This window comes from Neodiprion pinetum, chromosome 5, assembly GCF_021155775.2.
Source record: "Neodiprion pinetum isolate iyNeoPine1 chromosome 5, iyNeoPine1.2, whole genome shotgun sequence".
In the NCBI taxonomy this organism is placed as follows: domain Eukaryota; kingdom Metazoa; phylum Arthropoda; class Insecta; order Hymenoptera; family Diprionidae; genus Neodiprion; species Neodiprion pinetum.
The window spans coordinates 24,877,009-24,904,319 of record NC_060236.1 but is presented as its reverse complement, the minus strand read 5'-3'; the positions used below and the strand labels follow the sequence as shown (position 1 = coordinate 24,904,319).

The 27,311-nt window shown below is 36.3% G+C and overlaps 2 protein-coding genes across 6 annotated transcripts in view; one reads left to right on the top strand and one right to left on the bottom strand.

Moving 5' to 3' along the window:
• LOC124220240 (orexin/Hypocretin receptor type 1) overlaps window positions 1–16,358 on the bottom strand; it is a 44,985-nt gene extending 28,627 nt beyond the window's left edge. Inside the window, exons 1-3 of the mRNA XM_046628842.2 lie at window positions 15,578–16,358; window positions 7,710–7,889; window positions 2,658–2,752 (exon numbers count right to left, since the gene is read on the bottom strand). Coding sequence (XP_046484798.1) covers window positions 2,658–2,752; window positions 7,710–7,889; window positions 15,578–15,961 — 659 coding nt within the window. The 5' untranslated portion in view covers window positions 15,962–16,358. The remainder of the gene's footprint in view (window positions 1–2,657; window positions 2,753–7,709; window positions 7,890–15,577) is intronic.
• A 1,457-nt stretch (window positions 16,359–17,815) lies between these two features.
• LOC124219304 (phospholipase A1-like) lies at window positions 17,816–23,964 on the top strand. Of its 5 annotated transcripts, XM_046626666.2 has the most exons (10): window positions 17,816–18,719; window positions 18,820–18,912; window positions 19,544–19,994; window positions 20,317–20,516; window positions 21,134–21,261; window positions 21,705–21,847; window positions 22,103–22,282; window positions 23,006–23,102; window positions 23,519–23,646; window positions 23,789–23,964. In XM_046626666.2, the coding sequence occupies exons 3-10, from the start codon at window positions 19,928–19,930 to the stop codon at window positions 23,875–23,877; spliced, it is 1,032 nt and encodes a 343-aa protein (XP_046482622.1). In that variant the 5' UTR covers window positions 17,816–18,719; window positions 18,820–18,912; window positions 19,544–19,927; the 3' UTR covers window positions 23,878–23,964. The 5 variants fall into 5 exon arrangements, with proteins under 5 accessions (XP_046482622.1, XP_046482627.1, XP_046482623.1 ...); XM_046626671.2 differs by lacking the exon at window positions 18,820–18,912 and having other exon boundaries at window positions 17,816–18,113; XM_046626667.2 differs by lacking the exon at window positions 18,820–18,912 and having other exon boundaries at window positions 17,816–18,124.
• The last annotated feature ends 3,347 nt before the right edge of the window (window positions 23,965–27,311 follow it).

The window sequence follows — 27,311 nt, the reverse complement described above, 5'->3', positions numbered from 1 at the left end:
TTAACGCTATACAAATTGCATCACCTGTGTATCTCTCTCAAATAAAGAATTTTTACCGAGCAATCAATTATTAAAAGCATCCCGCTTCCTCGCTACAGCCATCTATCAATAATTCGCTGATCCCACGTCAACGATCCAGTATCTATTGTCATCTCTCCAAACAATATGCAATGTTGCTCGGTGTTTACAATCTTGTAATCTGTATTTTTACAAAAGTACAGTATGTAACGTATTGCAAAACAAATGCAAAATGTACGTATGTGATAATCCATTTGAATTCAAAAATTTTCTTTCAGAGAAAGCTCAGATGGTTGGATTATCGTCAATCAAATGGAAGCGAAGCTGGGGAGAGTCAGGCTGGATATTTACCTTGCGAAACATCAATCGTACAGCTTGAAGCTGATGGATTGCTCAGGTAATTGCTGAATTTTCGCTTAAGCATTGTTCGCGATTGACTTTTGTTTCGAATATTATAATTATGTTTCGATCGAATTTTTATAGTCCTTTCATTTACCGTTCCCGGAATCTTTTAGGAAATTGAAAATCTTTGATTCTGAAATTGGCCGCTTTTGCCTGAATAGGAAAGAAGTCGTAAATCATGCTTTGAATTCCTTGAATGGTAGTTTCGTACAAAAACTTGATGTGCTTCAATTTGTTGTTGAATAGAGTGGCTCAATTAGGGTCTTTATAGAGTGAGGTACACGAACCTTAATTACAATTTTTAAATCTTGTTGACGTGGCGATCTTCGTGCCGGTAATATCTACGAACCTCTTTTGAAGTCGAAATTAAAGTGGACGGGGATTCGAAAATTGTTGGGTTTCACCGCGTTTAATTACGTCCATGAAATATAGCATGTGGTTGTAAAATTGAAAACTGTCTACGGCGTCAGGGACAATAAAATTCATTCCCAATATCGATTGCACGTGATACTTGATTAAATGTTTTCAAAATAATTACGAATGGTAAAATCCCTACGCAGGAAGGTTGAGTCACGATGAAACAGATACGATTCTTCTCAGTAGTCAATTATTATACGTATACTGTATTTTGAATGGCAGCAGTTCGTACATTAACGCTAATTTTCCTAGAAATCACTCCGTGAACCCGTATGAGCAGAAATTTACAACTGGTGTCAGCGGTTGGATAAGAGTATCCTCCTCTTTCTCCCAGCCTTTCTCCCTTTCACAAATTTAACATATTCAATTCTAAGACCTTATTTGAATTATGATTAATGTCAATTGTTTGTAAATTGGCGCACTTCAACATAATTCCATATCGTATGCATAGATGGTTTCGTGTTCTATTCAGCAGCGAGTCTCGTGTCGGAATTGAGTGAGTTTCATACAAGCTTAGGATTGCTTGATTTATTCGAAACCTTCGTCTGAAGATCTTAAATCGTTTCGACGAAGTCCGATAAATGGAAGTAGGCACACATAACCGCGAGGCTTTCAGAACTTGTGTCTTTGCTCAATTCATTGTGTGTTCCACTAAATGATTTTTATGTGTGACTCTATTTGCTGCGTAAAACGATTCAGAGTAAAATGAAGTTGATCCCTGCGAAGAAATTACTTTCGAGGCAAGATATATGGTTTATTTATACTAGTCGCGGGGATCCAACTGAATTAATAAACGACGACGGCTTTGTCAGCGCCTGGTCGTAACATAAGAGCAAACGACTCTTTCACCTTACTTTCACGCCCCGAGGATAATGCTTTTCTCACCTCCCTATTTTCGCGTCTCGTGTTAAAACGGCCTGTGTAGATATTGTGAAGTATTATAAAACACGAACCGGATCAAGATAAGCATTGCCGAATGTTTATAATCTCGCCTATTGTGCCCTTGAACGGTTTTTTATGATGTTCTATAATATTTCATCATGTAAAATACCATCCGGCATACTGATTCGACCGTTTTTCATCAACCTATCTAGGCCCCTGATGGACGTTATGCCGCAGATTCCATCCCGTCGTCCTTTACGATTTCGATCTGGAACATTCCCACACCCAACACACAATTGAATGGAGGAATTCCTTTATTGTAGGACATCGACCGTTTCTTCCCTCGTACATCACGGATCTGAGTTCCAATCTCGAGCGGATGAGAACGTCGGAAATGAAGGTAAGAGAAATAAAATATTTACGCGCCAATATTCGTAGAATCTGATTCTGAATCCGTCCAATTCATGTTTTTGTACATATTAAAAATTCGCTTTCAATTTGGCTTGCGAGCTGGATAAAACAGTGCGGTCGTAACCTAGCGACAGTGAAATAAAGTTTCAATGTCGGATCATGAACTAATTCTACGAAATTTGTTCAAAACCTCGTTTCTCGATACGTCAAGAGCAGAAAGAAAAGAGAAATTAAAAATTGGTGAATATCAAAGCATCGTGAATTCAAAGAAAATTCAGTTATTCTAATATTTTTTTTCAGAGCCAAGGTGATATGCTTTATAAATAATACATTTTTTGAGAAGGTATCGGTTTATTGTAACTTACAATTTTTCACCATTAGAACGCGGGTTGTATTTTTGGTTAATTGATAATCCGACGAAAGTTTCGAGTTCAGGCAATTTGCGGATAATTAATTTAGAAAAAAAAACGTGCCGCGCCCTAACAACATAGTCGTTAAAATCTAAGAAAAAAACGCAGATTTCTTACGTCCCAATGAAGAGTCCTCGCATATACTCTTGCATGTCGTCAGCCAGATTGGCGGCGCAAATCCCAACGCCCTCAAATTGCTCCTTCATGTATCTCTGCGAACAAAAATGTTTGGACATTATACCGGTTGGTATAAATGATGCTGTAAGAATTTCACTCGGCTGATTCGAAGTTGCAATTTTTGCCAACTCATGCGGAACGTGAAATATTGCTGTGGCAAATATCTCCGACGTATATATTTATTAACGATCACAAACTACGGTTGCTTCGCTGCGCATATCGTCTGGCATCATTGACAAGTCTGGTGATACAACTTGATTTATTAACCTACAGAATAATCTTTGCAGTTGATTTGAAAATTTGCTCTTATATTTTTTTCGAAGGCATAAAAAAACAGCACTTTATCAGTAATTTTATACAAGTCTCAGAAAAATAGACGGACAAGATTATATTTAATCTTAGATGTGTTGGTTAGAATATATAAGCGAGCTTTCGATCTGACCATTTTGGATTTGGCTAATGTTTGACATATTTTTAACCTATCAAAAGGATCGTTCTTGATTTTTGTTAGACGTTACATCCACCAATTTTCGACATGCGAATTTATGTTTACTTTTTTGTTTCGAACATTTATTATCCCAACAATGGTATGACATTAACAAAAACAGAGTGGTTATTTTTTTATTTCTTAGAACGTATTTTCATGAAACAAGGCTTAAAAATTGTTTCGATAATTCTTTTCAGTTTGAAAGCAAAAAAATATTTCGCCATCACAAGTTGGATGACTTCGGTTCTTTTATGCTTGGTAAAATATTGGATTATACTTCCTAGTTTTTTCTAATTTACAGTTAATGGTGAAAAACTGTTTTTTTCAGAGCGATTGGAATAAATTTCATATGGTAGAAAAAATATCTCGATTTTTCAGATCTTCTGGGTACATTTTTCTTTCTCTTCCAATTTTGTGAAATTTTTAGCCATGTTCAAAAGTCAATATTCAATATTTACTTTTATTTATTTTGAAAAGTGCGCAAAACAGAATTTGATTACGTTGGAATTATTTTTTCAAAAACCCCAATTCCAGAGGCTATAACAAAACAAAATAATCAATACTTTGGACGAATGTTCAGGATGGCTCTGACAATTGAATTATTTACTTTATGGTATTGATCGCCAGTAATTGATAACATGCGCATGGAAGTGAACAACCGATCTAGATATCAAAAGATTACCAAACTGATTGTTGATCTCATTTTAATTTGTGCTATTGAGAAAAGGATCAGCCTCTGTCATACGGGTATAAAAAGTATTAATCTAGAAATATTTTTGTTAATGTTCTTCAATTGCCATGCTGTGTTGAATGAAAAACAGAATAAAAAAAAAGATATGGTATCTAGTTCAGTTTGGCTCACGTCAAAACTTTTATTCCACTACCTCTGAATTCAATTTAATATTTTTTGGAAACATCAATTGGATCGAACGCTATTGACAACAGTATGACTTATGAGTTGCAAAACCATTCGTATTGACGAAGTTGTAAGAAATTGAATTTTTTCTTTTTTTTTTCAGCGTGTCTTTAATAAACCGAGATACGGCATTATTAAGCTATACTATTTTATGAAAGATATGAAAACTCGAACAGCATTTCCGTTTTACATCTCAAGTTGACATGATTATAATTACGGAAGCAGGAAAAGAAACGGAACATTCTGAAATGCTTTGAAATGTTTATCTTTGTTAAAGCGTTGCGCCAGTTGTCTTTGAAGCATATTTTATACTTAATATATTGCAAAGAGGAAGAAATTTCTCGCGTCAATAAACTTCAGTTGGAGTTTCATATCTTTGTAAATATATTAAGAATTTTTCATCATAAAGTTATGTAAGTAACCTGGAGGGTAAGCATATCGTTCCCAGTATTATTCGAATATAAAAAAGACAAGTCGATGCGGTATTTCGTACCGTGTGCGAAATATTTGCCAGATTCCAGAATTTGCAAGTCCCAGAAACGGTTCAAAAATGGAATTCTACGACTATTTATAATTGCATAATTTCAATATTTTGGTCTTTTGTGCACTACAGTTTTGATTGATACTGGCGAAGTGGCTTCCATATATTTGCATGCACTGTCTTTCTTTTTTAGAAGGTATAAATAGGAATGCCTAAATGGAGAGACAGATCTGAAAATAGATGGAGGATAGCTACGCGTATTTATACTAATTAGAAACTGGTCAAAGTGCGCTTTAGGGGTTGCAGGAGGGTGTCTCTAGCATTTGCGAATTCACGGAACGTGATGTAAAAAAATTTTCCAACTATACGCGATCGCGGATATTTCATCCTGTGACGTAAGCCAGAACAGCGAAGCAATATCTGAATCGGTGTAATCGTGTCGATGTCAGCAGAGGATGCTGGGAAAGTTTGAAAGAGGCAATTTTTTTTCCACCCCACATGAAAGTATCGCATCGCACCCCGAAAAAGGCCCCGGTAACTTTTTGCGTTTCGACGTAACCAGCCAGGCATTTAAAGCTTACGGCAAGCCAAGGCTTGACGATTGCTCGGTGATTCTAGTACGCTTTGCACGGGTTAGAACATCGGGATATATATTGAAGCAGCTCATTTTCTACTCTCCGTAGATGTAGAGTCCCGTCGACTTTGAGCACTCATTCCGAAAATTCCCAATTGTTTGACAAAGAATTTTACCGAACAAATTCGTTCTTGAACAACAACTCGGACAATGAGGATAAAAAAGTGAGAAGAAGATCAATTTTGACCGATTTGATAAGATTGGAAAATACAATAGGAATATTATTATTGTTAATTAGACGCCTCTTCGTTTAATTAGACCAAACAATCTCTTGTGTATCCTCTGCAAACATGACTATCTCCTTTCATTCCCAGAACCTTGATCCCGCTGTCTTGTTTCTGCACTCACTCATGCTTCGTTTTACTTATCCCAAGTTGCTTCGCATCTACCTTCTAAACTGTATAATGCACTTCATCTCCAACTTTCAAACAATCCGCCTCGCAATAAACATCGAAATGATATTCTAATCGTACCCACATTAAATTCATTCAATCCTACTTTTGGACTTTTCGGTTATTCTCGCAGTGTAAAAGAGAATAAGCAAACCCAAGAACGTTACAGAAGGTTGTAGAGTGTAACAGCTTTGGCAAATTTATTGAACGTTAGTCGCGGACCTTAAGCTTGATCTGAATTAATTACAAGACACTCGCATCATGTGGGTGTAAAATGTTTAAATCTGTTAAGTCTGTAGTGAATAATCTTTGTTTGCCGACTTTTGCATCGTTTTTACGAAGTGCTGGATCAATTTATCCATAAAACTTTGGGCAATTAGAGCCAAGTTTTTCACTCGTAAAATTTGCCTGAAGTTATGGGTAACACGGCGTTCGAGGTACCGTTGCTCTTATATTTTCTTGATATATTAGCTTATACCAAAAGCCAATTTCAACCTCCTGTGGATTATCACGAAGAACTTTCGAGGGCGGCCATATTTTTGCGACTCCACGTAAATAAATTATACCAGATTGAATAAAAGTGATCTTCAGTTTTTATGTCATAGACAGGTTTATTTCACCAACTGCGCACAACAGGTTCATTTGTACAACCTAACTTACATATTATCAAAAGGCTGAGTCAGTACCAAGGTACAAAATTTTTTTTACGAAAAATTAATGATACTATCAGAAATTGTTATGAATTCTCGAGGTTTTCAAAAAATTCTTAGCTGACTGTTACTATTTGAACGTCAAAAAAAAAAAAAAAAATCCAGGTTCCATTGACTAAGAATAAGATAAATAATACTGCAAAATAAATACTTGGGAGAATAGAACTAATGTGCGAAAGAAGTTATTATAAATTTTTATATTCAGGAATAATTTCAATAAGCTGCTTTCATTAAAATAATAATCGTAGAGTGGAGTTATTTTTAGATTCAGAGTGCCACCAGTACTACTGCACGTACACACGATACGTTCGTGTGAACAAATATGATCTCATGGTCAAACAGGTGGGGATCTTATGGTAAAACAGGTAAATGCCTTATGGTAAAAAAGTTATATAATGAATAGCCTTATGGTAGTACAGGTTCGGCATATGAAAATGGCTTTGTTTATGTAAATATGTTTGCTGGACTGGTGGTGAATTTCGGCTACAGTAAAGCGCAGTGCTCGTATGAGAAAATTCTTTTTAAATAAAAACTGCGGGTTGAAATTGCACAAGTCAAACCTTGCTCACAATTAGAGACTCTTGATGTAGGGCTAGTGCTAACTGATATTCCACGTTCGTGTCTTCATACGTCAATTTTCTGTTATTATTTCGCTCTCGTGTCACGAAATTCTTAGGAACTGAATCTGTCATCGGATTTTTTTACAATGTCAAATTTGGATTCTTTTTTTATTCATTTCTTTAACGTCAAAGAGGATCTCGTTTTTTCTATGCTTGTACCGCAAAAAGCAACATGTTCCCAGAAAAATTGTATTCTAGTGCCTACTCTGAAACACCTGGTGTTTTAACGAAGAGTGCTTCGTAAATTTATTATTGCGCGAAAAGACATGCGCTGCTTCCCAGGTTTTGACATGTAAAACGAAAACTCGTGGGACAAATTTGTCATGAAGTTTCGAGTTCACACTCCGAGAAAAGAAAAAAGATTCTTGCATCAAACATAAGGTATCCCTATACTGGTAGTGGACTTAAAAGCCAGTTTATTTTCATTTGTCTCGTGCAGATTGAGTTGCTTGTAGGAGTATCGAAATTTTCTGAAAAAAAAATTGTTTTGTGATTTTGATCATCCGTATTTTTTCCAATCTTTGAAAATGGCGTTCATCATTTTCGATGCTTAAGATTCCTCGCGTAGTCACTGTGAGGTTCGAGACAAAGTGGTTGAGACAAGGTACAGATGTGCCTCGAATAGTTTCAGGGGCTTGTTTGACGAGACCTTCATGGTACAAATGTAAATCACAAGCCTCTTCGAAAGTCCGGCCCTAAAAGGATGCCTCTGAACCCGTTTCTCCCGTCGTTTGTAAATGAATAAAGCTCACCCCTAGATCCAGATAAGTTGTGTAGATCGGATAAGGCAGGACAATGCAAACGGCAAAAAACCACGTCCCCAAGGCGCACACGAATGCTGGAATTCTTGGTTTTACCGGGTCGCTCAACATCCGGAAACGATCCCATGCAATCAGGAGGTAAGTGATCATCGAGACGTGAAGAGGTATATCCTGAAAAACGGAACAATGTCTGTAAGAGCGAGAAAAGGGATGACTGATTTCAATCGACAAGATCGTAGATGTAATACAAAAATTCAGAAATTTATTCGATTACCGAACACCGTGAAATAGAATATCGTGAGATAACTGTTTGGTTGCGAGATTTATTTCGTCAAGCAAGGAAGCAAAATGAAAAATACACACAGCTGTTAATTTTTTTATTACCCGCCCGAAGTGTTCAATTAGTAGTTTAACTACGTTTGACTAGATGTACGAGTCATATTCAAGTAGCAAATACTACCATTTTTATATCCAAGAAATTAATGAATAAAGGTATATATAAAAAAAAAGGAATTCTTAGGTGCTGGATTGGAAATTAAATACTTGACACAAGTTTTCTGTGTACGTAAATATGTGTGACCTTGTATACAATCGACTGTGAAACTGCTGAAATTTAAAATAGAGACAAACCGGTCCTTTGAACTGCATTTATCTGATAAATAAAACAGATAATTTTTTAAAAATTATATTCGTCTTTTGGATGACGTGCCGTTATATTGCGTTCATGGGGTCTTGCTGCATGTTTATTGCTTCAGAGAGACGGAAAAAATATTGGATTTCGGATTATATTGACGGAGTCGAAGCTGCTTTAAGCAAAACGACGAACGATTGTCGAATAACACGATTACTTCGTCCAATGTTCAGCCACGGTCTCTCGTATCCTCAAGACGATGCATTTACGTTCAACTATCTCTTTACAAGAGAAATTTTCAAATCCGGATATTATACAGTCTTCAACTACTTTTATTTTCTACCTTATTTTGATATGTATAAATTATAGTAGGTGTAACTGCTTTTTTCTTAAATTAGGGTCACTGGTACTATATTTTCTTGTAACTATTGCGATAATTTTGCGTTGCTGAGACAATAGACTAATGCGAACGCTTTGCTAGACTCAAAAATGCGGGACAGTAAAAAAACAAATTTGACCTAGCTGTAATAAAAAATTGCAGTGTCCCAAATCTTTCTCTATTTCCAACAACGTTAATATTCGATATCCTAACGCTACCTACTTAATTACAATGTCCTGCTAACCATGAGAAATGAAAATTTTGCGGCTGGACGAACAGAGAAGCAAGTTTGTTGCGTCAAGTAAAATTGAGGTTTAGTTTGATGGAAGTTTGAAAAGGCTAGACGAGGCCAAATTAGGGTGAATTCAAAGATTCCGAACGTAACGGTATAAACTCTGAATACGAAACTCAAACGACGAACAATGGTCGAAACTGAAAAGTTACGATCATTGTTACAGAGTTATAACGAAATTCGTACAATGTATAATTCATTCTTTACTGGACGTTTTCGGTATCATATCGAAAAAGGGAGAATGTCCGAAACAAAGTATTATAAATTAAAAATCTTTGTAAATTCCGACAAAGAACAATCCAGTAAAGATAATTACAACAATAAAAACTTTTTTTGGCGATCAAGAAATCATGACATTCAAGGTTTTTTCAGGAACAAAATAAGAACTTTTTCATGAACTTTTTGACAATCCGCAACTACATTATAAAATTTTTGAATGCGATTTTACAAATATTTAAAGTGTAGCAAGAAACTTGACATGAACATGTCGATTTTTTTACTTTCACATCACCTTAGAAATTCACGCAATAAATATAATAATATGCTGCGTACGTGGGAAGAGAAAAAATCACATTTTCTTCAAATCGATCTATCTGTACAAAAGACTTAAAATTAATAAAAATGTAAATGAGTATCAATATTCTATAAATTGCTGAAATCTGAGTTACCAATCAACCTGAAAATAAAATTTTCAGGTTGATTAGTAAAATTTCATGAGATTTCATAACTTTTTAAATTCAACTTTTCGAATTTCATGGCATTTAAGGATTTTCAGGTATTATCGTGTTGTTAGACGCCCTGTAATTTTCAACCACATGGAAAAAATCATTCAAGTAATAAGATATTGAAAAATTGTTTAGTCTACGACAGTTTTTTATAATAACACTCCATAATATCGTGATACTCCAACAGATTGTTAACTTCTAACTATCAAGGTAGTGATTGCACCGAATTTTGTGTATCATCAATCTTCTCAGAATTTAATATCTGCGATTCCATGTAAGGCGGATGCGCAATTTTGTGAAATTTATGGCATTTTTGCTCTCATGTAGTGTTTGGAAAATGTAATTTTCTTCAATAACTCTCTCGAACTTGCGACGAATGGTTGGATACTTTTTTATTTATCAATCATCCGATTTGAAGCGACATAATTGATTCAAGAAACATAAATTGTTCAATCGATCGAACTTCTACGACTTCAACTATCACGGATCTTACTGAAATAATTGAATAATAAAATTTCGCAATGAATAATGATTGACGATACCGTTTTGAGCGAAAAATTTTTGCCGGAAAATCCCTTATCCATAACTTTTTCAGACGAAGGTACGTGCTTGAAAGTTCAATAAGTGGAAGGTAAATTGTGAAAAAAATTTCCGACCGACGCTTACACCCTTTGGTGAATTTATCCATTTATACGAAAATTGTGCAATAAGCCAACTAAAAGGCACAGACACTTAAGTGTTTGAAACTGTTCTTTGTCCTTTCGGAACAAAGTTGAAAGCAGGAAAACTTCTTAACGGGTGATCTGCATCGTTTATAAATTATTAATGTAAAAGTTTAAATTAATGTACGAGTTGAAATGGAGCCTGAATCTCACTTTTCATTTCATTCGTGGTTTCTTTCTGTTCATTAGCATTGCAAAGAATTCCTACGTTAAATATGTCGTATTCTAATTTTGCCAGTTCATCAACAGTTCGAATTCACTGTAAAGTTTCTTCCACGAAATTCTAAAAGTCACTGTTTCACCGACAAAATCTAATTAGACTTTGAATCTATACTTTTGGTCATGCAGGAATGACGGACGAAAAATAACGTTTTCTTAATGTAATACTTCTCATGGGATTGAATTCGACGTCCAAGTCATACATTTTTATGCATTGATGGGAGAGAAAATGGCATCGAGAACGAATGTCATTGCTTTAAAACGACATTACGGGCTCCGTCGTCTATTCTTTATTTTTTCAACCCGTATGAAATTAGGTAATACAATTTGAGATTCTTTCACGGGCATATATTATTCACGGTCGATTCATTTCCAACGCGCGGTTTGAATTTATTTCAAAAATCATTATTCCCCTTGTATTTGCGATTTAAATTTAGAATATAAAATGTTCAACGGCGGAGAGAACAGAGGTTAAACACTGATCCATTTGAAACAGTAAATTCCGGCATTTGACCGCAAATTGTTAATAAATGTCCGGATGTATAGAAAAAATGACTTATAATTATAAAAATGTTGATATTTTTTCTTTCAATCGATACTGTTACGAACTCCAGTCTCGAAGCTGGAGTGTCAGGTAATATGTATTGTTTTCTAATGTGTATAGAAAATAGATGCACGATCACCCGGAAAATCGAGGCCATCGTTCAGGTTCGGTTTGTGGGCTGGGAAAATAGGGCAGTAACCAATTGTGTACGCATATTAGATCGTTAATTCGGAGCGTCCTACTTGGCTATAACAATTGCTACACGAGGAGAGAATTTTGCGATATTGTTAGTTCAACCGGCCCGTGTCTCCCGATGTTCGATGCTGTGTGCCTCGATAGAAATATCGTTGTCATGCGCAACCTTTTTATACACTTCCCTTTGAGTCGATTAAGTATCTTGACTCTGAGAGAAAGAAGAAGCTCAAAGCGTGCGCGGAAGTCTCAGGAATTCGTTGGGGTTCAAAGAATTTTTCTGAGAGATTTCCACGGAAGTTCCACGACGCGACGTGTTGGCTACTTTTTATGAGGCGTTCAGGAAAGTTTATAAACTTCTATCACATTTTAAGAATCATTATTATCGGTGATTCCAATAATGATTCCATGGAGTTTTGGGAATGTTCAGTGGATTCTGGTTTTTGGGAATCCCAATGGTTCTCAAAGAATTTTGTGGTTCGTTATCGTTTCATGCAAATTGTTGAAACTTCGAATCCCTTTTATTAGAGCTACCGCAAGAGCTCCTGAATACATTTATGTCGTATCAGTTCCGTCACTGCTATGTTTTGATAAAAAAGGGGTATATGTATTCGATCAGCATGGTAGAGTGAATATTGGCGCATAAAATAACAGAGGAATATTTAACCTCGTTTCGAAAAGTGTAAATCTGCGTGAAATCCTATGGCAAATAAAGTTACACGTACGTACTTATATTAGAAAATTCGTACAATAATGCTCGTCGTCGATACGACGGAAAAAAGTTGAGGAGGGAATGAATGCTGCTATGCTAAGTAGAGCAGAAGCTCCAACGGTAATTTTTGTAATGTAGCATGTGGCTGAATAATCCGATATCAGGATGAAAAAAGTCGTGAGAGAAAAAATACGGGACGGTATGTCGCTTTATTGATTGAAACGAAGATAAAATGACGACTCAAGACTCGACACGACTCATTTTCCAAAAATTGAGAAGGAAACCACTATGAATATTATTTTACGAGCTCTGACGTGTAAAGTTTGTAAAAAGTAGTGCTATACGAGTTAGGCTGTCGAGATAATTAACTGGGTTAATTAGCTGAAAGTTAGCTGGCTAAAACAATTAGCCGGTCAAAATAGTTAGCCGGCAAAAATTAGCTAATCAGCTAATTAGGCTGAACCTAAAAGTGTACAAAATCAACAAGCTAATAAAATTTTCACCTTTCAGATTCGAACTTGCAGGTGGAACAAGTTTTATTAAATTCACTCTACAGAACTGTTGTTATCCAATTGTCCAAGGTGCCTAAAAATTTGTTCAATCAATAATAACCAGCTAAGCTAAGAGTAAAAATTAACATTTGTCAAACCGTGATACTTGTTTGGGTTAACTTTTCAAAATTACTTACTAAGTTACGCATATTTTTGAATAATTTGATACGTTTCATTTCCCAACTGCAGTTTTTATATCATACTGTAATATTAAAATTGGATTCGTTCAAAAACTTCTCTAATTGTAAGTGACAAACGTTTATTCAAGTGGTACAACATACTGCGGAGCTTACTCAAAAACACACTGTATAGATAAAGAATTGGACGGAGAGAAATTGAAATACCGAGGCTCCTTGATAGAGTACCAAAAAAATGTTGTATCGTATAAGACAGTGAGAAAGGTGAGAGCCTCGCGACAAAAATACGTATGAAATGACTGGATCAAATTCTTCCACAAGGAAGGCAGAAGAGAAATAAACCCCAAAGAGATCTAAGGGAGGAAATAGAGAAACGCAGGCGAAGGGACAGCAGGACAATTGAACGGATGCATGTAGCTACTGTGGCTTAAAGGAGGAAAATGAAAGAAAGACGACGGGGTGGAAAGGAGAGAGAGAGAGAGAGAAATGAATTATAACAATGTGAACGGAGAAGACGTCCTTTTCGAATTCCTAACGGGGGCATCGTATATCTCGCCTTAAAAATATGGCTGAATGTAACAAAGGCGATGTTTTTTTTTTACTGAAATTTCAACGTGCACTCATGTCATTGTGAATTATATAATTCGGTTTTTCTGAATTTAGCCCATTCATCTGTCTGGCCTTTTTTCATCGACTTAACCTACCCACCAAAATTCTTCTGTAATGAAATAGTATTCACGTTTCTGATTCGACTTATAATACTCGAACAAACTTACAAGTAGGGTCAATTCAAGTATCCTGTTTAAATAAAGTCTTGAGAAAAGCTTAGAACCGATTAAGACTATGAAAGTTTCCGGTCTTTTCTATCTCACATCAAGAGCTGAGGTCAGAAATGTCAGAGCTTAACTGATAAGGAACGATAAAATAGAGAAACGCAGTTGTCGTATCATGAAATTTTCTCTTCCCTCTCTCTTTAATGATACGAACTCGTTGAAACTTTCAAGATCATAATTTTATCGCAAGCAAGAATCATCTCGATCAAACGCGAAAAGCTTTTATCTCTGACGGTATAGAAACAGGTATTCATACTTGAGTTTTCGAAGCGACATTTAACTATCTTTAAAATATTTATGGAACTATTGTATAAGTATAGTCGGCCATTGTTTGGGGCGAACAATGTTACACATCACACCGTTTATCATTTCAATTTTTTCACTCATCCAATCATAGTCCGGTCTCAAATTCCTTTCTTCAACGAAAAGGCAATTCATTCGGAAGATTCTTGCACGTAAACACCATGATTTTTCTAACACGATTCGAAAAGTCAGCGAAAGGCTGAAGTAAGATTATTCCAAAGTATGTCAAGGAGTAACACTGAGTAAAATTTGATGGGGATAATTATTGACCGATCTTCCGACTACTTGTGTCGATTGTGGATAAGGCTGAATAGATTGAGAAAAAAAACATTATTAAAAAAGAAAATTATCACCGTCTATCATGCCATTAACTTTGCTCACTTTGATGACACTGTAATTCCAAATAACTAAATGAACTATATCGTGCGCGATAATTAGTCAAGCTTCCGTAATATTCACAGTATAATCCGAAGTGATCGGCTTACGTTCTATTGACATGCTTCTATTTCGAATTCATTGCTGACAATTAGGTTAGAACCACTCGTACATAATTGCTTGAGAGAATATTGTAGTTATTTTGAGACCCTCGTTATGAAACGTCAAAGTTACCGTTGGATTTTGAGATTATAATTCACGGTATGACTTCACAATATTTTCATACTCAGTTTCGATCATTTCAATTAATATCTATACAAATCTCTATTCTCTGAAATAATTCAACTCTGATCGTATTAACGAATATACGTCAATTCAACATTATCAATATTTCAGCGTAACTAGATGGCATAGTTTTAGCAGCTTCGCAGTACTATATGAAATAGTATTCTATTGCATTTGGCATGGGTTGAAATTATTTCGCATCACTTTGTGCATACGTTTAATTACATAAGTTATAACGGTAGTGAAAAGTTTCAACTAATTGCACAAAATTGCAGAACTTACTGAAGATAATTCAATTTATATCAGTAATCAGCGTTAGTTACTTACTTCTAGCAATGAGTGAAACTTCAAACGATATCTTACGCCTTGTAACAATTTTATGCAACGTGAATGAGAAATGTTCAGACAAGTTAATTACATCGGCACTTGAACAACGTGTAAATGTTTGTGTCGTAATGCGTATTAAGTAAATGAGTGTTCTCTTCTCTGCTTGGATCGAATAAAACGAGTGGCAATTTGAATTGAAGCTTGCCTTGAAGCACGGCTGTTGATTTTTAACAATGTTATTCAAATACACGAGTACACCATTACGAAGTACAGTAGCAAATGCACTTCTGCCAGGCAAATGTCGTTTATATAAATTGATGTTACTCCTGAAAAAAGTAGCTCACAGCTTGAAGGAAAGAAAAAAAATTTCCTCAGGTCAGGAAGATTCTTTTCCTGCCCGGAATAAATTTTCTCAGCAAATTTGTCTTCGGTTGAATTCTCCGCCTCTTATTTCGCGAACCGTAATCTCGTGAGAGGAATCGCTATTCGTTCGTAGAACAGTCATCCAACCGGAACGTGTGCCAGTAGATCTCGGGTAGGTTCGTTTTACTCAATTTCACTAAATTTTCGGGTGATTTCGACGAACGAAACGAACATATCCTTAGCCTACCGCATCTATGAACGAGTCTCACCTGAAGCATCGGCAAAAAGAAGCAGAGAAACTTTCCAAAGACCCAGTTCTGAACGAGCATCACTGTCAGCGATATCGGTAGTACGAAAATGCACTTAATCAGGTCCGCGATGGCAATGTTTATGAGAAACGCGTAAGTCGGGTCTCTGTAATGACGGCACTTTACGATGTGATACATCATACCGAAGTTCGTCAACGTTCCTGTGATTATCAGCGCGGCGTACATGAGCACAAAAAGGGGGTAGATATTGACGACCGAGGGGCGCAAGTGTGGCCGAGAAAAGTCAACCGTGTCATTTCGAAAGCCCGTTATATAGTGGACAATAGTTTCCAGCCACTGACTCGGTATGTCGTCTATATCCTTCTCCGTGAGGTGCAGCGTCATCGTTATGCGGTTCGGACACAGTTGACTACAGGAAATACCGATTATTCAAATTTGAAAACATGTGTGACCGCGTCTCGATTTTTAACAGTCTTTCAATTATCTCTCGTAGTCGAAGAAATTTTTAGAGCACGTCGAACGATTCACCGTTGATTAAATTTGAAGTAATATTTATCACGCGTAGGTGTGCATAAAACTTTCACATTTCCACGTTACGACGATGACAATTCCATTTTTCACCGAGCCGAGAAATTTATTCGTCCCCTGAGAATAATTTTAGCTCGTAAATTCACGTCACCGGTGAAACGGTATCAAATGATGTATTTTCGTTTGTTTATTCACCATGTTTTTACAGCGATTTCAATGACCCGAGACTGGGGGTGGCGCCCCAGTGTACGACGCCTCCGGTGGTGGGTAGTAAACTGTTCGGGCGTCGCGATGCTCGCTTTGGGGTAAAGTTGAGCTTGCTAAACAAGGGGACCGCCAACCCTTACTGCGCAAGTCTTGATCAACAGCTCTCGGCGTCGGATACAAAGGAGAGGGTGAAAGTTTTTGAGAAGATATTTCAACGAACCAAGCTTTGCTCGTATTCGCAAAAATTGTGTTATGTATCTGTAGTGCGTACGAAAGAGAAACCACATTGTATATTAGAAACTTTAAAATTTCGAATGACTCTTTGGACCAAATAGATAAGAAACTTTCACTCGCAGGAGCGCAACCAGAGATTTCTTATTGGGAAAGTATTCGGGAAGTAAGTTTCGCCGAACTTGTAATTTTTTTTTTTTTTTTTGTAAACGAATTCCCACTCCTGATTTTGTTTTAGTAATGAAAGCCTTTGCAAGATCAAAGAATTTGTATTTCACGTCGGGGAGCTTTTGTAAGATTCGATAGATGTTCGCTAAAGAAAATATCAGGTATTTTTTCCAAGGTTATAAAGAATGTCAGCTGATGCTTAAGTGGTAAATCTTCATTTACATTCTTTACCAAAAAACAATCGTATCCTAATGAATAAAAGAACGATGTTACTTGCAAAAGCATCCAATAGCGCCACCTCTAAGTCGGTTTGAGAAATGTGATAGTATCGACTGGTAACCTTAGTACACGCGCAGCAGGTTGCATATGGTACAGGGTGTACTGCGAAATTGTTCCATAGATAGGGTAGGAATTCTCAGAATTGGTGTTGAAAAATTTATCACAATGCGGTTCAAATTATCTTGCGAATTGATGAAAAAAAAAAAAAAAAAAATTTTAATCTAAAGGAAATATGCATTTTATTTTAAGAGAGAAGTGAATGTTATAGGTTGTTATTATTCAATTTCGAGTCGGTTGTTTTCCGGTAGAAGCGAAGACTTAATTCAAACAAAATTTAGCAATATTTGTGCTCATAATTTGAATGTAGACTCCTAGAAATTTAGAACTTCCCCCACACAGGTTGAAGGATTACATTATGTTAGCACGTTTCATTCCCAGCATTCGAATGTCAAGTGTTATAAATTTTATTGGCAGATTGATTCATTGAGAAGTTTTCAAGTTCATCGCGGTAATTTTGTCGGGAAAGACAGACTAACAAACAGAGATACCGATATCTGTATAAAAACCTGTTCTTCGGATATTGGCGGCTCGTAAACGATCGTTGAAATTCTTCAAAATCATTTTCGACCGAAACCGGTATTCTTCTCAAGTAACCTTTGGTGGTGAAGAGTAAAAACAAGTTGGAAGCACGTTTTTTAAGTCAAGGTCTTTTCTGGAGTTGAACTTTGTCCTTTCAAGGTATTTGAAGGACTGTTACGGCTCAAGGGCACTATTTAACAAGATACCGTCTTGGAATAGCGTACTGTTGAGTAATTATGAAAGTCAGTTTCCGAGGAACGTCGTCTTTGACGGTCAGATGCAGTCGCGCAGCAAAATTAGTCGTCAATCCGCATTGCACAAAAGACAACGTCTTGTGGAATTTTAACTGATTTCAATAAGAGTAGCGGTTGACAAATTTCATCAATCTTTACGAAAATCGCTCCAACATTTCCCGTGTTTTATCAAAATTAGTGAATAACAAAGGGTCAATAATTACTGAAAGTGTTACACACATGGTGAAAACTATTATGAAGTCACAGGCTTCGAGATTATTTGAACTTTTGTTCAAGTTTCTCGTAATTACGTTAGTAAAGTGTTAGTAAGGTGATATGTTAAGTCGATTTGGTGAAGTTGAACCGTTACTTTGACAAAGACTTAGCATTATTTCACAAAATTTTAACCAATTTATGCGAAATTCGTTACGGTTTTGAAACAGCGTTGAGTTTGGATTCTCTTAGAATAACTCGGTGGTCTCAAATCACATGAAATTGCCTACAGCCGTTTAACGTCTTCAGAAATTATTTGCAGACAAACATAATTGCAGCCTGCAATCAAGGCTGCAATGAATTTATCCAAAGTCACAAGTATTCGTGATTTATCGTTGCAATTCCAGTAAAGTCTTTCGAAATATTCTTTATACGATACCTACGTCGGTGTTGAAACGCGTTGTTGTATCCTTTGTCTCCGGAAGCCAGCTATGTGGTCACAAGGAACTGATAAGAACACGCAAAGTCTACGAGACAGTAAAACTCTTCTTAACGGATATCTCCCAACAATGAATTCCTTAATATTGTAAAGTGTCAATATTGTTCTAAATACCGGACATTCCTCGATAACGGACAATAATTTTAGTCCCGAAGATACTCTATATTGGGAAGTTTAACATAAAAACTCTTAACATTAGCTCAAAGTAAGAAATTGCTGTGTAAAGCACGATTATAAATACTCAATTTATGAATCACATACAGCCGCAGTCTACTTGCGAATATTAATCCAGAAAATTTCTCCAGTTTCTACAGAATTAACCGCAGGAGTTGGTCTGATGCATGACGTCCAGCTCCAGACGGTCTTTCCATGACCGTATAACAAGACGGGAGAATAAAGTATAACGTTAAAAATACGTCAGCGTATTTTAAACGGGAAAATTCCGTCACACGATTGCAAATAAATAGCATAGCAGTTACAACGGTGTATTTTCCATGACCTTTTCCGAGGAACTTTTGAATAAAAATGCATTAGAACTTTGCAATAACTGGTTTTTTTTTCCAAATTCGTTGCCGGAATGGAATGGCGAGATATTCCATTTCAATACTGACGTACTAACTTCTACATCGGACTGCAACTTGAAAGTTGAATAATGAGGAAAATCCGTTCGAGTTGATTACAAGCTGGCTGAATACTCAGTTGTTAAACTTCCGCAAACCTCCATATAAATATCATCCAACAATCTTTGAACGCTCAGAACAATCATAACCAGTGAGATAGAATTAGCACCACGTTTTTACTCCAAGCATTTTCAACCGTTTGTAGGAAGCATTTCCGTATCAGAGATGTAAAAAATATTTTCCATTTCTTTTTTTGCAAAATACATCTTGTCTCTGATTTGCTATAGGGTGCATAATTATTCATGTGTCTGCTAGGGTGGTTACGGTTCATTCCTTAACAAGAAACGCAGTTTTATTCATCGTTTGAACTGCAGGATTCGTTGAGTTAATCCGTTTCGTCTGCTTCTAGTGAAACACAGTGATCGATTTGTAATTCCGAAGTGAACAATTGCAGTAGACTGGCCTAAGTCTGTTTGCTTGGTTCTCGTTAACGAGTATCAGTCACTGGGTCATTTGTATACTGGATTAAATGCAATGGACCAGTGATACCCTCGATCCCGATATCTCAAGTAAACGTTGAAAATATTACTCGTGACACATAAAATCTTTCTGAGTTACGCGAGGAGTTCACGAGACGGTTCGAAGCTGTCAAAATAACCGATTTGATAAAGAGGCTTAAATTATTCATCCGCAGTGCCTTTAACGTTTCGTAAATAATTGTTAACTAATAACATCAGTCACAATTGTATTTTAAATAATTGACTGTATAATTTACTGAGTAATTCAAGTCAAAATGTATTCGCTAAATCTCCTACTGCTGATCCTTGCACTTGTAGTACGTTTTGGCCAAGGTGTTACTGGTAAGTTGCAGTTGTATTAAGCATATCCGTTACAAAAGCACCATCATTTACAACTGAAGCTGCATTTGTACACCAGTAATCAATACAACCTGTAATTTCGTACAACCTATTATCAAAGCAGAATGAAAAACAACCTGCTAATTTACGAAATAACGTACTCGCGGTGCGGAAAACATTGCTTGCATTGAAAGGAAGAATTCTTATGTCATTTGAAAAGTTGCTTACAGCAGTTGCTTTTATTACGTAATGTGTAATCTGACGAAAAATACATCTTCGGATTTAATTTTTTTTTTTCTCTTACTTTAATTTGCCCTTCTTACAGAAACAAGTTGCATCACGAGTGCAGGCGAGCCCCACCTTTTATTTTACTCTATTTTTACCAACGCGTCTGAAGTAGACTTCGACGTTCCTTCAACGCTTCCTGTCAATGCCTCGTTGGATACGGTTTTTGTTATACACGGATTCTTGAGCCACGCGACGAAGGACTGGGTAAATGACACTGTGTCAGCTCTTTTGCGAAACGTAAGTTAATGTTATCTCTTTTTATCGATTGATCGTTATTTTTGAACACGCGTTTCTTCCAAGTCCCTAAACTGGACCCTGAAGCAACGGTAAGCTATAACGAAAAGGTACCGAATCGAAAAATTTCTTTTTTACTTTTTTGTCGAACAATGTCAGATACTGATTGCTGTTGGAAATAAAAAGTCTTACTTCAGGCTCTCAGTGTCACCTTTAATGGAAAATTTTGTAACGGAACCTTTAGATGAGAATGATTATTCTGAAAAACATGATACATTTTCTTGATTGGTTATGAAACAAGCGACAGATTTTAAAGTTGTCCTGGATTTAAGGAGAAAAGCTACAGCTGGAATTGAAATTATTTAAACATTCAAGTCAGTCGATTATTTAGATTTCCTGCTTTTCGTAAAATCGAAGATTGCTCGCCCTCTAATTGCAGAATTCTGATTCAGTTTTTCCACACAGTTTACAATTAATAATTCAATGTTAGAAAATTGTTTAATTCTTGAAAATCAATATTAGCTATTCTGTTTCCTCTATCGCTGCTCTGCGATAATTATCTAAAAAATTTTGGGCCCTGTGATCAAATTAATGTTATAAAAATTGGAAAATTATTCCAGCAACCGAGGAATATCTTCGTGGTCGATTGGAGAATCGGAGCTTGTACTGAGAGCAGTAAATATCTGATATTGAAGACATATGGCGCGGCAGCTGAAAACACTAAAGAAGTCGGTCAATCCGTATCCAGGTAACGTAATAATTTTTAAAGTCGAGTGTTTATCTACAGTGGACAATATTTCATCGACTTCATGCCGGATCATTTCGAATGCCTGTATGAAATTGACTGATTTATGCGTAATAGAAAATTCACGATCATGCAAGCTCTGTCTTACCATATTGCCATCAGGTCAAAAAATCAGATGTTACATCGATCACAAATCTAAAACATAAACAAACAAGTTTACAAAATTGTCGGAATTAATTTCAAGCCCGTTATTCGATTGGTTTCAATTGTTGCCAACTGTTTGCACGAGGATGAAGTTTGTTAACAATTTTACGAAGATATCATAGTCGAGTTTCTATAACCAAGAACTTGACGTTAAAGTTACCCAGGTTTACGTTTATTATGACGATAGAATCTTTTCAACATTCGTATTATCTCAGATATCTTCACATTATATTCGCCCGCAGATACATCGAAAAGCTCGTCGACAATTATTCCATTCTGCCGAAAGATGTGTGGATCATAGGACACAGTTTGGGTGCCCATGTCGCTGGATTTGCAGGCAAAGATCTCCAGTTACGTAGGCGATGGAAACTAGGACGCATTACGGGTAAAATAAATTTTCAATAGAGGCTATAATTGTGCTATTAGAGGGGGAGAGAGAGAGAGAGGGGGAGAGAGAGAGAGAGAGAGAGAGAGAGAAATATTCCACAGATAATTAAATATGCAGTGAGGAAAAAAAAGTTTTTCTTCTTGTTTTTCTTTAATTTACTTTTAGTTGCAAGTATTTACAGCCTTTCTTAATTTGGCTATTAAATTCGACCACAATCGTATTCTGAGTAAGAAATTACCGAATCGTTTTCAGGACTCGATCCTGCTGGACCCAAATTCAGAGAAGTAGCCCCTGCCGATCGTCTGGATAAAATGGACGCTGCGTTCGTTGAAGTGACGCATACATCTTCGTTGCTTGGTCTTCAGGAACCCGTCGGGCATGTCGATATTTATTATAATGGTGGTGAATTCCAGCACAGCTGTTTACTCAGGAGTGAGTTGTGTTCATGCCATTTACACTTCTATCATTGAATCGATTTTGAAACCGTCTGTTCGATATTTCAGGGTTTACGGTGAAATCCTAATTTGCAATTTCATTGGCTTGAATTAATGATTTTTCTATGAGAATTCTACGCAAACGTACAAATTTGCGGACCGTTTTTAGTAGAAATAATGTGACTGTTTCCAACTCTTAAGAATTATGCTCGTATTGTGTGATTGAGCGAATTTGAATTATTATTGAATTGTGAAAGTCGCCAAGAATTTTCATGTTTTTGATTTACAAAGATTTTCATGTTTTAATTTATCTACACTGCCGAAGAGTTTACGGACATTTCTCCGATTCTAAAAATGTCATATGACTTTCCAACTTTTTCAAAATTCTAACTTTCACCTTAATTCCGATTCCAATGACGGAATTCTCGGTTCGTTTAAAAATATGTTTTTCGATGTCGCAAATTTAGAGAATATAACTTAATCCAAACTAAACTTAGTATTTTCTGTCATGACATAATTGACAATATATTATCTTGTTGTGTTCACCTCTCATAATCAGTAAAATAATATACGTTGACTATTTCACACGATAAAAATGATGACTTTGAGTGTTGATATAATGAAAGCAATATATACAAGGGGAGTGTATAGTTTTTACACATGTTTGATTGTTATACAAAAACGTTAAACCCAAATCAAAAATGTTTTTCTTTTTTCACAGCACCTGGCTGCTCGCACGCAAGAGCTATCGATTTTTATATCGAAGCCATTAGAAATTCGAATTGTAATTTCATAGGAAGGGCATGGTCAAAGGATAAGTGAGTAATCACCTTTTGATACATATTTCTTTGCAACATGATTTACGAGAAATGTATGAATATTTGCTCTGGAATCTTTGATTTACTTTGATTTGGTTCGATTTCACGTCTTTTACTTTTATAATTATTCGGTTCTCAGAAATATCAAATGAAAATCACTGTCAAAACTTGTAAAGTGAATTTTCCGTGAGAAAAAATGTATGAAAGAAATTAGGAAAATTTTGAAAAGACTCCACAGTAATATATAAAGTTATTTCGTCAGTTGAACGAATGAATGAGAAACAGTGCGGTGCCATTAACAATATTTTCTTTGACCGTCGCGAACAGAAAAAAAATCACTCACATTTGTAACTTTCATTTCTAAGATGGAGGTAGATCAGTTTTTCACTTTAATACTTTTCACTATCTATTTACAGTGGGTATAAAAATATGACGAAGTCGGGACGCAGCGAAGATTTGATGACAGTGGTCGGACCCATGGCCGAGAAATATTCTGCACAGGGGACATTCTACATTGAAACTAATAACGAATCTCCCTACTGCAGTAAGTCACAATTATTTATCCACAGTAAATACACAGATATTCAACTTTTTGCTGAAATACCATTGGTATCAAATTTTACAATCTTTCTTACGTATACACTTTAGTGGAATGCGCATAACACTCATGAAATCATGTTTTACAGCTGGGAAATCGCCAACTTCTGATGTTGCGGTAATACCTGCCGATAACAGTCCTCTGGATGAAAATTTATTCGATAGTCCATTTTTTTGAAGCAAAAGATAATTTTAATGCAACTGTCTAAAAGTGAGCCGAGAGCCCTGTAGCACTATAAAATAAAATTCCATTATACACACACAATCGTTTGTTGAGGTCTGTGAATTCGAACCCAGATCACATGTCATCTAAGAAAACGAACTCTGATCCATATAGGTATGTGTCATTTTCTTGAGAAAAATTCTGTTACAAGCGTTTACGGGTTCAATTAACCTAAACTTAAGCCTTGAGAAGAAACTGACAGTTTCATTGAATAACTGCGTGTGGTTTATACTGCGCAGGCCGCTTCGGGTGCACATCAGCGGGCCCAGGCTTGATTTGGGTTGGCTCGCGCCGCTCAATCGTCGATTGTATCTCCTGGGCTGCATTAATTACGGAATGTTGTTTATGAGTAAGAATTCTTTATTATGTGAGCGTGTAAGGTTGAACCACAACATAGCCAGGCATCGAGACAATAATCGTACTGATACGCTCATTGCACCAGTCCCGCGCACGTCTATATTTCAGCACTCGTTCCTTATTATGGGCACTTCCTTCTGGAATTCTTTGCCGCCGGCTAAAACGACTGCTTCATCGTTAGCTGTGTTCAAGACGAGTTGTCATCACTATTTGTTGGCTACTGAGCGTGCTGAAGTAGTGAGTGCGATGGCCTAGCTGCTAAATGGCTGTTTGAGAAGATGTTTAGAAAAAAAAAAAAAATGACGTTGAGAGACCATTTAATAACTTTAATAACTTTAATAACATTATTATAAATACCATTATGATTACTATTTGCATACTATTTGTAATGTTAATAATATGCCAGTTTTAAGTTTATATTTTTTTCTTTACTCTTTTTTTTATGTACACTCTGTATACTTTTTCATGCTTTTGGCCGTTAGAGGACTTTGTCCTACGGCCTTGTAATAAATTACTGATACAATTACAATTATAAATCAGTTTTTACCCAGAGTCTGGCAATTTCTTTGTTGTGACTAGAATATTTCTAATACCTGGAACTCAATATTCCCCAGTGTACCAACGTTTTATCGCATCGTGGAACTGACGACTCATTACGTGTAACTCAGTACACGTAAACGCCTATGTCCGTTATTTAGGTGCATTAGATATTGTACGAGTTAACGTAACATGACTTGCATAATATCCGGGTGATTTTGCACGGGTATTCGATTGCGCGCAGTCCCAATAAGCTGCGATCAATTTTTCTGCTGTGGGTCCCACGCTACTTTCGTTGCATTCTCTGAGTTCCTGGGGGTCCAATTAGTCAACAGAGGGTCATACAAATCAAATCTGAGACCAAAAATTTTCGGCCCCAAAAATGAAGAAAAAAGTAACGGCGAAAGGATTCGCGATTTTGAAAAGTGCTGGAATAAATTTTTTCTGGCACTATTCCGACGTGATTTTGCAAGAAAGATCGATTGGACGCAGTCCCAATACGCTGCGATCAACGGACAAAAAATTACAGCCAGGAAACCAGCACCTGTGTTTTCGACATTTTTCAGCAGGTGCTTTTTGCTTTGTAACTTATTTCCTGTTGATCGCACGCTCTTTTTGCTGCGTTTTCTGAGTTCCTTGGGGTCCAATTGGTTGGAAAAGAGTCATACGAATCAATTCTGAGACGAAAAATTTTTGGCCCAAAAATCGGAGAAAAAAGGAAGGCTAACCCCTCTGCATTTTTGGCGTAAGACGGTCCCGGCCGTCTATCTAGTGATATGAAAATACGTTATATCTAATTTAGCGAGAAGAAAAATGCTATAGAATCTAAATTCGAAAATTCATGGTGATTTGAAAAATTAACGACGGAGCCAGGAATCGAAACTGTTGTTTCTATGTAATGATTGTAAGAAATATAATTACTTCGATAATTATGACAATTCTTCATGTCTCAAATTAATTCGTTGTATTTAATTCTGCAAGACATTTTGGTCGAATACAGAGAAATGAGGGCAAGCGATTTGAGGAAAATTATGTCTCATTGAAAAGGCATGTCCGTTTTATTGAAATAAAATAATTACAGTGTCAATAAAGATATGGTACTAACATTAACAAACGGTACGTAGTTTTACGTATTCACTTCGTACCGTCTCAATCTCAAGTTTCCATGCCGACACCACTTCGGTTGCTACGAATGTCGGTACAAGTCCGTTAGGTAGAGTCGATAGAGCAGAAACCTCCAACGCTCCGAGGCCCACCTGGGTCCACTTGCCCGTCGAAAACTGATACACAAAAATTTACCAGGTGTAAAACTGTTTTTATAGTCTTAAGTCAACGGTACAATATATGTGGTGGATGTCAGCCCATCTATGAAACACCTGTTTCCGTACGTTTGTTTGACATAATAGACTGCATATTTCGTTGTGGTGTCAATCTTCATTTGGAAGCTACAAGTCAGTAAGCAGACAAAGTTAGTTTTTCGACAAATCATGTATCCGTGGGGTATTTAGAATACTGCATATTTTTGCATAGTGTTTAAAAATTTATGAGATTTTTCATCAATGTTTTTCTAAATTTGTTTCAATCAATATTCGTAGTCGCCTCAGTCTTGTGATCTCAATTTTATACCTATACACAGGCTTTTACAAGAAGATAAAATAGCGATCTTCACGACCATACGGGTGTTTATTGTTTGCGAGATATTTCGAGTCGTAGACAGTGAATTGCATCCTGGTTGGTACTGCACAACTACACCTTTGGTGGTCAGAGAAGATTCCCAGCGACTGATATCCGTCGGTAAGAGGGAAGCCGAGGAAAATCCAGCTGGAAAATTGTCTGACGCGGAAAAGTACTCTGCAGATAAAAAAGTCGGTTGAGTTATCGCTGGATAAAATTATCGGTTCACTTCTAGCATTTACTTGCCATTAAACTACACTTGCAGATTATATTGTCAACGTAGGTGAGAGGTGTTTTCGTGAACTTGTGATGCCACAGTGGTTCGTTTGATTAAAAATTTTGGCACAAAATAGCGAACATCAGCTGAAAACTGTGCTAAAAAAAAGTAAGAAATATGACTCGAGTTAAAACGTAGACATAAAATCATCGTGGCTGCTAGTGACGAGCTTGCGATTCCATTTCGGCTAAATATCGCTATATTATTGAGCAGTCGTTGATTATTTTGAAATTCATTCCGTTTTCACGGACGGATGTGTTACTTGAAAGAAAATTTAAAGTAGGGTGTTTGGCGATCAGTACAATTTGTGGACAAAATTATAGTTTGGTAAATGATATTTACCGCGATCAATGTTTCTGGGTGAGGGAAATTTTTTAAAACAATTATGTACCAACTATTTAATTGTGACAAATAAATACTTACTCACTAATTTGATATTTCTATAAAAATGTTGGTGGTTCTGTTACTTTTCTGTAACAAAAAGTTAATTTTAACATGCTTTGACCATCAGATCTGCTTTTTACAAACGATGTTCGATCATATT